Source organism: Etheostoma spectabile, chromosome 24, assembly GCF_008692095.1.
Source record: "Etheostoma spectabile isolate EspeVRDwgs_2016 chromosome 24, UIUC_Espe_1.0, whole genome shotgun sequence".
Classification (NCBI taxonomy): domain Eukaryota; kingdom Metazoa; phylum Chordata; class Actinopteri; order Perciformes; family Percidae; genus Etheostoma; species Etheostoma spectabile.
In genome coordinates, this window is record NC_045756.1 from 6165579 (window position 1) to 6180895 (window position 15317).

Genomic DNA, 15317 nt, shown 5'->3' on the forward strand with positions numbered 1-15317 from the left:
ATCTGTTTCCTCCTGTCAGAGTTGGCAGTTTACTGTTAGCTCATTGACTGCTGAACATATTATTTCAGATGAATAAAGTTTTCATTTAGTATTAGACTTGTTGTGATCCAGAAGCTAGAAGCTGGAAAGTAAAATGACATGGAGACACAGATCCGTATCTTTTCCTGGCTAACAGGAGTATAACGCATGGAGTGGGGTGAGGAACTACATGAAAGTGCACCTGATATCTGTAGACACGGCAAAGCTCTCAGGTCATCAGCATTGAAAACCGTGGCAGCAGCCAGTCAGAAGCATCACTCTGTGGAATAGCGGAGTTGTTTACCCGCAGAGAGAGGAGGAGGGTAAACGAGGAGCAACAGGCAAGATTGACTGAAAGACAAGCGAAGGGAAAGAATGAGAGTCGGTAGTGTAATTTAATCGGTGCATGCTGGGAACTCATCAGTATGCTACTCGTGCACAGCTCCCACCCTCCTGTGCTGCACACACACGAGTTGCACAAGGATGGCAGTCAGGATAGTCAAATAACAGACTAATATAATCATGTAAACACTCCGTCACTCTCCTTGTCCCACAGATTCAGCATTTTACACAGACACATACACATACGCTTTTGTCAGTATTAAACCTCAATAATTCATATTGCAGCTAAATGGGTCTCTAGCAAAATGTGGCATAACATGCTTGGATGGATTATGAGGTTTGTGTACCTCAGGAAATCAGGAATCTTGTTGTTAATTTAATAGTATTTAATTTTGTCAACCTTCTTCATTTAGCACTGATGTATTTATCAGTTTTGGCATATTATGTTATTAAAACAAAAGGTTAAAACATGTTTATGTTCTACAAACCAAGGTATCCAAGAAAAAGTGTTATATTAGTAATGGAAATTGGGAGCTCGTTTTGGCCCTGATGTCAATGATATAAGTCCTACTTCTGCAGAGGATGAAATATCCTGACATTTATATCCTAGTATGGATCAAGCTCCAAAAATGCTGGATCCTACTATTCCCATAATGCAACATGAGAATATCTTTTGATATGCCATGTTTTCACTCTATGGTATGGCTCTGCTTGACTCGACTTGGACCAGTGCATTTCTTTGTTGTTTTTTTCCACAGCAGATAGTACCCCCTCAGTGTAGGAGGGATTCTCAGCTGATTGACGCGTGAAACTGATGTCATCTTCAATGCAACACTCGCTGAATCCTTTCGTCAGTAACCACATAGAGGGAGGTTCTCATTTTGTCAATTGTATGGTGTAGTATACAGCGTCATTTTTGCGGGCTGCCATGTTTAAAAATCACATGAATAAAAACATTGCGGTGGCTAATTAGATAACCCTTACATCGTGACATTATCAGGTTTACAGCACTAATTTCTATGACTTGTAAAAGGCCATTTATGTGTAGAATTGGTGTAGTACCCTTTTAAGTAAAGCAAATACATGTAGTCTTTCAGTCAATCTCATACTTCACACCGTTTTCATTTTGGTCTCAAAGCCTCCTGTGAACTCATTATGTGGGCTTGAACAGAGCATCTTATACTTTGTATTATTTCTGATTTTATTTGAAATCATGCTGATAAAGTATTTATGATATTTTGTGGATTATCGCTGAGCACTGATCACACTGTGGATTTGGGAGTGCTGCCTAAGTCTCTACAGTAAAGAAGCTACTAGTCTAACAGTGGATGAGGCGAATAAGCCCAAAAGCTCCTGATGTGCCTGCTGGTTCACAGATCATAACAGATGTTTGTCAGTATGTTTCAGTGGGAAAATGCGGTGGCTGCAAACAGTGATAAAGGGTTTTTAGTGATGATTGTGGATTACATCTCTATGTCATTGGTTAAAATAGTCAAACAACAAATGTTTTTATGGTGGAGTGATTTTCCTCATTATTCTGTAGTTATTCCGCTTCTCATGTCTTATTATGTTAAAATAATAATTATAAATAACAGACATCAGTGACTGAATTATTCCACTGTGCTAGACCACATGTGTTAAGAAATGTCCATTCATCATACATGCAGACAGTTGTATTTTTTTAGGTATTTACAGCATGAAATATATTGTAAAGTATGGATGTATACTGATTCTCAGACCCCCACTGTTGCCTTCAGGGACCAGTGTATGATTGACAGATCAGCACTCTTAAATTTATGCACACACCATGATACCCCCTCCCCCCTCCCCCCTTTTAATATGTTTTTCGGCATAAGGTCATAATTTACCTTGCTTCCAGCTACTTCCTCTTCTCCCTCCTTCCCAACTCATGATAGCATTGCTTGTTATTTATTGTATTGTTTTTAATTAAATGGATGGCAAGGGGGTTTAAGTGCCCAACAGTTCCAAGACATGCCATTTCTTATCTGAATTCTAAATTCAGCGCACACCTACTGTAAAGCGGGACTATAAAGCTGAATAGGTCCCAAACTGCTGCGGTGCGTGTTAGAGGCATTGAACAGTTAGACAAATGTCACCTTAGAAGGAAAGAGAGGGGATAATAAAGCAACGGCTGGGTAGTGGTGAATACAAACTTCACAGACATCGGGACACCACAAATTCATGACTCCAGCAGTCTGGCTTGTGCATTCTCAGTCTGGCATAGAGGATCAGAGAGGAAGGAGCCTTGGATTACAGAGATTCTTGCCCTGATAAAGAAGAACTTTAAATTAAATGGAGTCACAGCAGGCTTAGTGCAGTTCTACTTCCTTCAGTAAAGACCAAACCATTTCCACACATAATGTTTTGTGAAACAAGATTGCAAGATTTTGGGGTAATTTCGTGTTCTGAAAATTGTAAAAATATAATTGCTTAATTCCTCTATCTGTGCATGTAGCTCACATCCTGTTACTGACCTCCACTTCTTGCAGCAGAAACCTTGCAAAAGTATGGTCCGACCACCAGAGTGCTTAATAAGGAAAATATACTGCAGCATGGAGTTGTGGGTCGGAACGAGAAAATCAATTTGATTATCCACAGTGCAAACTGAGATGTATGTCTGAATAATCCGGGGGTGAGCTATGGACTCTGAGGGTTTATTCTGTATGATTGGCGTTAAATGCGATTTCCCTATATATCAGGTCATTGGAGAGTGTGCCTCAAAGGTTATGTGCTCTAGGTAGCCTTTCACAAGACTCTGTATTCTGAGAACGAGCTGACATTCAACAATCACAGCCTGATGACCTTCCTGACCTTACACCACTGAAATCTTTAATTTTGCAAATATACAATTTAACTAGTCATGTCGGCGTGCCAAAGCGAATTCTTGTCGCCTTTTTCATGGCAGATATTTTCTATTATGGTGACATTTTGCCATCCCCAGACACTCTTGTCAATCTTAGTAATTTATCCAGATGGCTACATGGAGGGTTTTTAAAAACATTTCTAACCGTGGCATGTTTATTAAATGCACATTACATTTTTGCCAGAGTTGAAGCATGCCAGACAACCAACAAGCGGCCCAAAATCCCAACATGCCCTTTTGAACATGTGAACATTTATTTCCCTCATATGTTCATGCAAATTGGAAGGACAGAAGCATAGGTAATACAAATCACTCCAATTATCCTGGCCATGCACAACTCGTTCAAACACACACACAGACATGCATACACACACACACACACACACACACACACACACACACAAAGGCAGAGATTGCACTGTGTTTTTCTGTGAACATGACGGACGGGGAGAAAGCAGCAGGATGCTGTGTAGATGATGCCTGCTCTCACCAGAGCTTTAACCTTTCCCTCAGCGCCCTTCCTGCAGAGTCTCTCTTTCCTCCCGGCACCTCTGTCACACAGTCCTATTGTTTGTCCCTGTCGTGATTTGGCACTCATTATAGAAACCTGTTTATGCACAAAGCTCTCCCAAGACATGTTTGCAAGGCATAAGAGAGAAGAACAAAAGGTGAGGTAGAAGACAAAGAAGAGGGCATAAATAGAATAAGTAAAGATAGAAAAGAAGGTGATAAACAATAAAAAGAGGAACAGAAATATGGAGCAGTTATGCAACAGCTGATATACTGTTATCAATTTTTGACTATTTAGTCAGCCTTAGCATTAGCACCTGTACATGTAAATGACACTTTACAAATAGGTCTAGAACAATAAGTCATTAAGGCAATTAGTCAAGCGACAGAAAAGTGTTTGACAATTCTGATTGATTATTCACCAAACATCCAACTTGCAATGTGTGTTTTCACTATGTATACACAAAACATCTAATCATCAAAAATATAGATAGTTAAAAGCTACAATAACTGTTTGTGTTTGCTGCTACGGGGCAGAGGAACTCCACAGCAAGCTGAAAACCCACCATATTACCTTATAAAGTTGCCACAAACACACAGACATGAAAAAACAGCATGCATCTGGAGTGGTGTTTCTGGCCACCTGACAAACGTATGTACTGTATGTCCAATATTCACTCTTTTTGTCTCCACCAACTCCCAACATTCGCTCACCGACTAGTTGCTCATTTTGTCTGAAAGAAATACTAGTGCAGCTTTAATCAATTATTAAAATGATTATTTGCAGCTGCATCCCTACTCTAAAATATATGGGAAACAATTTATCGATCTCAAGCTTTCCTACTGGATATTCAGATTTGAAGGGAAAACCGGATTCTTTCCCACAGTCTAACACAGGCAATATTATTTCAAGAAAAATGTGATGAAGTATCGACGCGTCATATCCACATGTATTTTTTAAAGAACATCTCAGTACATGCATTCCTACCACTGGAGTGCCACAGTCACACCAGTAAACCCAGTTCTTTACTTTTCCCAAGAAAAGGTGATCCAATGGTTTCCAAACCTACTAACACCCGCTCCCTCCTCCCCTCCCTCCTTCTGCAGCTAGATTTAAAGTGATAAGTTAGAGCAGCTTTTCCTCCTGCTTTTCAAACCTGTTCCACTCATTCACTTGACATGCTGCCTCAGTTAAGTTGCTGCCCAGGCTTTCTTGTTCATTCAACTCACTTGTGCTGCAGATATCCAACACTGTGCCTCCTGAAATGCTGGGGAAAGGACCTACAGTCCCAACCGCTCTGCTCTGTCCTGTTTTCATTACGTGGAATCCCCACGAGAGGGAATGGATATAGCAGCACTCCCTTGCTCGCCACTCACCACTCTTTCGCTCTCTCCCTCCATCTTGTTCTCTCTCTTGTTCACTGAGCACAGTAAGCTGTCTTGATGTTGGCTGGTGATTTTGCTCCACTGGACCATTTAGGGACTAGATTTTTTTCACTGTTGGCTTAGGAGATGAGTGCCACTCTTCTGCAATAAGGTACATCCAATCAATGCTTTGGTGATTCCTGGACGTGTAATCATACAGCATAAGGGAAGATGGACAGGGTGATATGTTGTTAATGGATGTTTTGTGTACTTTTGGTCTGGTGCGATTATTAATTGTCTAAGTCACTCAATGGAAATCTTAATGCTCTAGCATTAAGATTTCGAGTATTTATATTATATTACATTTTAAACAATGGTGTTCAACTTTGTGGAAAAGTTTGGGGATGACCCTTTCCTGTTTTAACATGACAATGCTCCCTTTCCCATCATCTTAAATGTAACATGAGATTTTTAGGTCTGTGTGCTCACTGGGAGTGCATTGACCTATTTTAGCATGTGTTAGTGTGAGTAACACTATTCTACACTGGTGTTATTTGTCATGAATGAGCCAGACTGCGGCTAGAATTAGCATTTCATATATTCGGCAACAGCTTCATAACATTTCATCATTAACAAGCAAATTTGAGTGCACATGAGCAAGGCTGGATGGAGACTTTTTGAGCAGAAAAACCTTAATTCTACAGGAGTGGATTTAGTTTGCAGTCATGTAGCACACTGAAAGGAAGTACATGAAGACTTGTGACGTGCGGAGGTAGAGAATACTTCATATCCACTGGACAACAGTTGAGGAAATAATCCACTGAAAGCATTGCTAAAGTGGGCCCAAGCTGAGCATCTAACCACAGGGAGCTTTAGCTAGGAAATGGAACTGTTGTGGGTGTGGGCATGTTTCATAGGTGACCCAGCAAGGCCTCTGTGAACCTGCTATTTACTGCCATCAGTCTCTTTCTTTCCGTTCAATCAATCAATATCTTTTGTTTTCCTCCCTATCACATTCCCCCCACCTTTATTCCATCAGTAGCTAAACTAAATGGTGCCATTTAGGGATTCTATTGTCGTATTGTTCTTCGTTGTTCTGTACTGAGCCCACCAGGATTCCCTCCTCTGCCTGTGTAGCCCTGCACCAAAGCCCAGTCAGCATTCAGATCCTGTTGGTTTCCAATCTCCTGCCTTCTCACTGTAAGGAAAGCTTCTTTAATTCTCAGCTTATAGCAGCATCAGCAATTCAGACTGAGAATCAACTTGGGCTAAAAGACTGAGATTCCAACAAAGTTTTTCCTTAACTCTTTCTCCTTTATCGTTTTAAGTGACAAGCCCATTTTTATGTGTCTGAAGACATGTACTGTATGTGGATCAGTAACAAGATGGATGACCTGACTGACAAATGAATCTGCTTAGGAAATAGTAGAAATAACTTATGCAGAACAACAGCAACAACCATAAAGCCACAATAAGGCACGGAATTGCCACGCTTAAATCGGGGTGCAATTAAGCCATCGCACTCCAGCATCACTGGCCTTTGTTGGCAATGCATTAACACGCTTTTTCTTATCACGTACACACTATGTAACGCAAAAAGCATCAGTGTAGTTTGTGGAATAAAGGTTGACTTAATCACAGTAAGGAAAGATTTCACAATGCCTCACAAAACCATTAGTAAAAGTAGTATCTGTTTTATGTGATATCATTTGATGATTTTCTAATTGTGGTAATACTTTGCTTCCTCCATTCAACCTGGCATATTTCTATTGTTATGTGAAGTACCCTTTTAAGTGTTTCATTGATGTCTAATGAGCTTTTCATTAAGAGAATTCAACCGGGACTTATCCATGAAAGATTATGAGCAACACAAGGTTTTACATTGGTAATGATTTGTCACTGTATTTGTTGCCAATATTAGGCCCTGCTTTTGTGCTAAAGAACACTGTATTATGAGAACATCAATGCAAAGAATGGGTGTTGATCTTTGCAAATGTCATGCTATGTTCCACACGACTCAAATTGGAATTATTTACCAAACCCCCAGCCTGTTTGTTTCCCACTACCCTGTAAAATTCAACAGTTGTACCTTATTAAATTTCTAGACACAGTTTGTCCTCAGCAAAAGTAACACGGAGCTGAGAAAATTATAATTTTCAACACATCATTGAGCATTTCCTATTATGATTGCCACATGTTAACATGCTTATAAAATTCAGGAAAAAAAACGATTCAAACATTGTATTGTGTTCCTTGATATCTGCTTTACTTACATTAATTAAGGGGAACAGCGGCAGCAGTTTGCCTACTTAGCGATAATGAGGTGCAATTCCAAGTATGAATAACCGGAGATTGACCATACGCGAGCTAAATGAATACTGAACACAGCTCAGTCAATAGCTGCCTTACAATTTGTGAGTAGAGAGGTCGGGGCTGTGATGAACAAAACAAAGTGAATGCTGAACAGAGAGACAATTAAACTGCCACATCTGGCAATGGCAATGTGAGTCGGTACCCAGCCACTGCAATTACAGGGCCCCATCTCTGTAACCCTTCACTGCCTGGATGTTGTGCTGGAGCAGATGATAAAGCTAATGTTCACTCATTGAGAGCTTGTTTTCAGGAATCGCTTCATGCTACCCAGATGCCCCACTAAATCTGGGAAACCCTCTTTTCACCATTGACAATCATATTATCTACTGATTCAATTTCTGGGCTTCTTCTCAGTCCAGATCAGTCGCTCGCTATTCTGATGATCACAAGCTACAGGCCAATCTTCAAGTCCTTTTATGTAGAACCCAGACTGTTGCATTAAAGAAAGGACTAATTAGAGAGTAGAGGGAATATCATTCCCGCTGGGATTAAGGGAGAAAAGAGGAGTTTTCCTTCAGTGCCAGAAGTTACTGAAATGTAATTGTGAAGATGGTTTGGTTGTGCTTTAAAAGCACATGCTGTTTATCTTGTCCAAAGCAAAAAGGCTGAAACCTTACTAATGCACTGTATTTGGGATTTTCCTTTAATTGCTGGAGAGCAGGGTCTGACACAACTCTCCAAAGTCTTGATGTACAGTTGGGTTAAGATCAGGTGACATATCTCATCCATTTAAAAAGTCTCTTTAGATTTGTATGTTTGTTTTACACATCTTCCATGCAGCCATTTGCCTCCATTCATATCAGTATGGTATAAAAGCCAACTTGCAGAGAACTCCAAAGAAAACTCTGAAAAAGCTTAGACTTTTCCCTTGCTGAAGTATTATTCCTGCTCAGAAGAACCTTTATCATTTTGTCACGTACAGTGTCGTGAAATTCAATCTCTGCATTGAGGCAGCATGGTAGCCCAATCCTTAGCACGTTGGCCTCACAGCAACAAGGTTCTGGGTCGAATTTCAGGTCGTTCCAGGTCTACTGTCTGGAGTTTGTATGTTCTTGCGGGGGTTTCCTTTGGGTGCTTGCGTTTCCCCCACCATCAAAAGAAGGTAGGTTCTCCAACTCATGCTCTTGATCAAGGCACTGCCTCAGATCTGGAGTTGGCCCCCAGGCACTGTAAATGGCTGCCCACTACTCCCTTGAGGGATGGGCTAATTTCACTACTTGTATATGACAATACAGTACCTTTACCTTTAATTCATCCTAAGAATTAGGAGTAGTGGACACAAATAAAGAAAGGCTTCCCTACTCAAGAGCTTGATTGTTTGGATCTGATTGGGAAACGTTGTTAGATAAAATTGACGTGGATGGTGCTCGCTCTGCATGCAGATATATATTGATCTGTAATCTATGTAATCTTCAGCGCACAAGGGTGATACAATGCTCTATTCACTCTGTGTTGGACGTATTTCAATTCCCCACGAAGAATGGTTTGCTCTACCATGTGGGTAATTCTTCTATCTAGCTTATGTTTTTTTTTTCTCACATCCACACTGACATGCACATATGCCCTCTTTCTCTCATGCATGCAGAAATGCATTCATGTCGGCTGTCTCTGTTCATCTCTGTGATGTTTCATGGTTTCATAGCTTCCAGTCTGTCTACTGCTCAACCACAGGAATCTTAGCTGACGTCTCCATCCTAAAGCCATAGCCACTGATAGAGATGCTCTAGAGGCGAAGGGAGATTAGAGAGAAGAGACAATCGCATTAAGACTCACTTTAACTCCCTGACCAAGACCAGAGGTTAGGATTTGAATGTTAGAATCTGTGCAGTTAAATCCCTGCGTGGCTGTTGGTGCATTTCCCTAACTGAACACACAAGCTCTTCCTGTGCAGGCTTAGCTGCTTGCAGTAAAGCCGGCACAAATTAACATGACGTTGTTAAGGGCACAACATGCAGCCATATGCACGAAGAGCTCTATGGAATAAGTCTTGCAGAGTGACACCACAGCTTTTGTTAGCACAGCAGTGGAGCTGTCAATGCTACAACACAACATGCTGTTTAGATCCATGGGTGAAGCCTCTTGACATCAAAGGTGGCACACAAAAGGATCCGTGTTTCGTTTTACTGTTGCCTACACCTGTCAAAAATAGTGTGAGTTGTTTTTTTGTTGTTTTCATGTGCTTCTTCTGCACTCTGGCCCTCCTGCTTTGTAGCACCACAGAGACCCCTTGTGGAAGTGTGAAGCATAGCAATGTGTGTGAATATATGTGTGTGGTCCAGGACAGATCCCAACGTCCCTAAAACACAGTCAAAGACAAACAAAGACAGTCAGACAAAATAAAAAACTGTCCAGATTTTCCTGACTTAGCTATCATCCGAGCGTGCTAGACTGTACTAGAGGGCCAAATTAGAGTAGTCTTTGGTAAAATAAAATCCCTATTATCTTTGAACTAGCAAGTATCCAATTATACGCCACAGTTATCTCCCATCTCACAGACTTCTCAGTCCTCGCCACAGGGCCAGTGAGCAAGGAGTGCTAATGAAGAGATGCTGAATCACCTTTTTGCCTTCCTGGACGCACAACTCGTGGAGCCTCCTTGATCATAGGCAGCTTTTTATGGATCAGAGTCATTCCCAGGCTTTAATGATGTGGCTCTTTTTTCTCCCCCCCACAGTGAGCCTGTCTCAGCACAGGCCACACACTCATGGATGTGCCGTCAGCTGCAGCATGTGTGTGATAAGTGTGAAAAGAAGAATGGGAGGACTTTAATCCAAGGCAGAGAGAGAAAACAGGTTTAAAAGGGGTTTATCTGTCTCCAGTCAGATAGGCTGTGTGTTCAAAATGAGCCGAGCAGAGAGAAGAACTCCCGCTGATGTGAAGGCAGGGGGTTTGTCTGTTGATATGTGTTTTCTCTGCACTCTCTTACCTCTCTGTTCTCGTGGTCTTCATCATCCCAGGAAGCCTATCTGTACATCACACTGCCTGCTAGTACAAGAAAATGACCTCAAATGCCTTGACAGTTGACTTTTCTCTTTCTCTTCAATTTTTTCAGTGCTTTTCCAGTCTTGTATTTTGGAACTGAAATTTCTTTCAGTGTTCCAACTGCCTACACTCCAACTACTACTACCACACAAATACATTTGAAATGCTCCCAAGAATCAATATTTTAGGATATTTAAGCTGTACTTCTTAATACTTAGCCCATGGAAGTATTTTGGGTGACAGAGATTTAATTCAAATTTTTGCACCACATGTTTGCATGGATCAAATAACTTTATGTGTATAATGTGTAATGGAAAAGCCTGGCTTTTAGTGAGGGAACCACATAGATCACCAGCCACTGCAATTCCCCTCAGCAACAATGTGTTAGCGTCCTTTTGCGCATTGTTTTGGTTTTACAGCCTGCAACTTTAATGTTTCGGTTCTGTTTCAACACTCTTTGCAATTTAAAACTTCCATTCACTTTTCAAACATCTTTTACGGACAGCGCTTGTTTTTTTTTGTTTATTATTTTTGTCTTTAGTATCTAAAAGAATCCGCTTCATCCTTGCCTGACAGCAGGTTTTCGCTTCTGCTTACCCACTTCTTGGAACTTCAGATGGTGGTCATGGTTGCTACATAATCATCACTTTGCAATCTTCATCTAATCATCCCACCTTACTTGCACTTTGTTGCGGCTCTTGAGCAGAATTTAAAAAAAAAAAAACACACAAAAAAAACAGAATTGCCACAATGAAATCAGGGTGCAATCAAGCCATTGCACTGCAGCATCGCTGGCCTCTACTGGCAATGCATAAACACCCTTTATTTTCTCATCAAATACACAACTGAAAGCACGATACACGATACCAGTAGCATCTGTGCAGTTTGTGGCATGAAGATTGACTTAATCACACATCTAGTTCAATGAACCCGCAAGGGCATGCAGCATCTCATTGTCACAAAAATACAAAGTATAATTCAGTTGATAAATGATATTGCAATATTAAGTTCTGCTTAGTATGAATAGAAAAGGGAAAAATCTGTATGAATTGTCAGCTTTACAGAGGATATATTCCTTAATAATGCAAATCACTGTCCTTAAAAGCTGTGCCCTACTTTTGTATTTATGATTTTCCAAAGTACTTCCTGCAGAATACAGTGATTACGATTTAAATGTAGGGTCTGACAGAGAAGGGGGCTGCTGAAGAGTATAATAATATAATATATAACCCTTTTATGAAGGTACAGCAGGGCTGCGAAGTTGCCGAGAAAGTAGGTTCAAGAGAGTGTTTTAAAGTTTAAAGAGGCCGTAAGAGAATTTAAAAAGGGTCTGGGATGGTTTAAGATGGCACCTCAGAGAGCTAGAGAATGTTTAGGAATTGATGGAATCAAGGAGGCTGTAATGGAGTTTTGGAAAGGTAAAAATTGGAGTCTGGAAAGAGAATGGGTTTAACAGCACATGTAGCACATGTAAGTCATGTAAGTCCAGGTGTTCGGGGCTGGTACTCATTGATGCAGATATGGCCAGGGTTGACTGGGAAAATTTACAATAGTGTTTCACATACATTGCTAGTGTGTGTTGCCATTAAGAATCACATTCTAGCAGCTTTTTTAGTCATTTGGTAGCTGAAAATGATGCTACTTTTTAATGTTGCTGATCACAATCATATCCCGTCTCTTATCTCCAACAGGAAGTCCTGTCAACCTGACGTGCAGAGCATTCTTTGGATACAGCGGAGATGTCAGTCCACTTATTTACTGGATGAAGGGGGAGAAGTTCATTGAGGATCTGGATGAGGAGCGGGTTCAGGAGAGTGACATCAAGTAAGACATTCAACATTGAACTTAAAGCTGTGGCATACTCAGTGTGTAGATTCGTAGATTTCTTTTATTTTGGAAACTTTTAGTTGATTAAATCCACTGAATTTGCATATATTTCTTTCAATGTTAATATTACAACAGAGCTTCAGCAACATCATGCATTGGTACATCTCGTCAAAAGTAGCAAAAGACCCTGGGGCTGAACTGAAAAAACACCTATTCAAGACCTGTGTGACCACACAGAACAGTAAAAGGAACTTTTCAATAGCTAGCTATCATTTGAATGATATTCATTAATGTTTTATCTGTTTATGTGTTTAATAATGTAGATAGCTTTGCATTCTTTATCTCGCACAATATATAGATGGCACTGAAACATATCTAGAGGCAGTACAGTAATAGCAGAGCAGATGGAAACTCCAATTGAATGTCCGTGTTGCCCTTCTTTTTCCGTTCGGGTGACCTCCATCTTTTAGCTCACACTCATCTCTGGTAACAGAGTTCTGTTTATGCCAAAATCAGGTGAAAACCTGACAGCCAGGCACACAAACTGCCTGAAGCTGGTGGACCATAAGAGGAGCTGTCCTTGCTTTAGGTTATGATGCATTGAAGTCATATGGGAAAAACAAGTTTATTTCTTAATGAATGTTGCTCTTTTGAGGTCTCCGGTGGTATATAGAACATTGGATCTCCAGTTTATTGAACTCACCAACAAGTAGAAATGCATTTCAAACAAAACACAACTACAGTAAGTCTTTGCATGGACCTTTATGTCAGGAAACAACTACTACTACTACTACTAATACTACTACTACTACTACTACTACTTGGACTTGGCTTCAGGTTATTACAACTTTGCATGCAGCATTTGGCCAAATGACAAGTTGGTGTTTTTTAATGGTGGCAGAGCTTTGTTTTGGCTTACACTACATTCAGGTTTTAGCATGAAAACACTTGCATATGGAACTTGACTGGCAAAAGTGCAACAATGCACTCACGGTTTACGCACCCTCATTTTTTTTCTAGATTATGAGGTGATCTTCAGGCAGTGTAGGTTAATCAAAGCTAGAGGAGAGTGCTCATCTTCAGATGCCCCCCATAAAGAGGGATAAGCTGTCATCATAATTATCATTATCAGCATCCTCATCAATACAATACAGGTCTTCTGAGTCTGCTAATACACAACATGTGTGAGACAATGGAGATACTCTTGTCAGTAGTAGATAACTGTTAGATTAAAGAATACAAGCAACAAGCACTATTTATTATCTATTGTATTTCACTTTTATTCACACAGACAAGTTGATTATGATCAGATTGTCAGATGAAGTGGGAGCACAGCAAAGACAAGAGACTACCTGAAGAAAAGAGCACTAGAATTATTTATTTTTTAAACAAATCAAATAAACAGAATACATATCTTGACAGATACCCAAGTGGGAAAGCTGTCGCTTCCAAATTAACATAAAGTAAGTGAATGTCATGTATTTGTGCAGTGGTGTGGTTGCCATCTCCCAGATGTTGTTACAAAAATGTAAGCCACAATAATATTTCATTGAGTTTTAGCAGTGAAGGTGGTAGAATGTGTTTTTTTTGGCACCAGGGCTTTTACAAAATAGGGTGGAGGAAGGCAAGTGTGTCAAATGTAAAAAGTATGGAAACAAATTCATAAACTTTTCACTCTTTAATGGTATCCCTAATCCCTAATGTTCACATCATTTGTTCAGATATTTTTGCTGGCGTGTACAAACATTCCGCACATTCACACACCCTTTCATGTCCTGCCCCACTGTACTTCTTTGACGGAGCAGACGTATGAATAGAAAAATCCCTGTTGTCGACAAATGCCGTCTAATGAAAAGGTTAACTGTAAGCAGCATGACAAGGCTGGGAGGAGAGTTAGCAGCCCGGTGAGTGACCTGGCATTTTGAGATGTCTGTATTAGCCTTCTAGCACATTCAGTCCAGCTCTCAGCACCACTCTCTGTCGTGAAGGACACCAGGCCAATTAGAGCTTACAACACATAGGGAGGGGGCGGCAAGTGGGGGCATTCGGTAGGTGGTATAATAAAGATGAGAAGGAAGGTTACTGAGAACTGCGTCACATGCGGTTAAAAACCCTGCTTTCATATGGTAGTCAAATAAGGTAACAAGCCAAGAGATCAAAACTGTGACCCTGAGCTACTTTAAAAGAGAGAGAGAGAGAGTGTGTGTGTGTGTCTGTCTGTGTGCATGCATGCACATTTCTCAATTGCATATTGTTGTGTGCCACCGTGTGATACTGTCTCCTTGTGTGTTTTTATTTATTTAATTTTTTGTTTCCATTTTGGATGTGCACCACTTCAAACCCACTCCCTGACATCATTCCATGAGCTTTTAACTTTGAAATGGAAATTAATCACACAGGAGGTGTATTCCCTGAGCTGCCTGTAATACATGAAATGGAGCTTTTGGCACAATGTTTCACCACTGAGATTCCCGGTTGATATAAAAAAGAATTGTGGCTGTAGAACAAGACTTCCATGGATCTTAGAGGTGACGACACAGTATGGAATACAGACATTAAGGCAGCACTGTTGTTGTTTAAACCAGAAGAAGTTTCAGTCCCTGGTGCACAAAGCACCCTTTTGAGCACCACTTCAAATGTAAAATTTTATTTTATAACTCTAATTAATATTAGTTTCTTCCTTAAAAGACAGAGGGCATAAGTATACACAGCCCTATTTTAAATTCCCACAGATGCAGACAGATTTGTATTTATAAAGGCCGGTTATTTCATGGATCTAGGATACTATGCATGCTGATAAAGTTCCCTTGGCCTTTGCATTTATACATAGAGATTGGCATGGGGAACTTTCCATACGATCATCTCTCAGTGCAAAGCAAACCAGCTATTAAGCTAACTGAAATAAAACCAAGCCAATCTCTAGGTATGGTGAAGGGTATTTTATGATGTGGGGCTATTTTAATTCCAAAGGCCAAGGGAACTTTGTCAGAATGCATAGTATCCTGATCCATGAAAT

At 40.4% G+C, this 15317-nt stretch overlaps 1 protein-coding gene across 3 annotated transcripts in view; it reads left to right on the top strand.

Annotated features, from left to right (window-relative positions):
• Positions 1-15317, top strand: part of LOC116674158 (interleukin-1 receptor accessory protein-like 1) — a 264381-nt gene that overhangs the window by 223974 nt on the left and 25090 nt on the right. For all 3 annotated transcript variants that reach the window (XM_032506682.1, XM_032506680.1, XM_032506683.1), the window contains one exon: positions 12166-12298. In XM_032506682.1, the coding sequence (XP_032362573.1) occupies positions 12166-12298 (133 nt within the window). The remainder of the gene's footprint in view (positions 1-12165; positions 12299-15317) is intronic.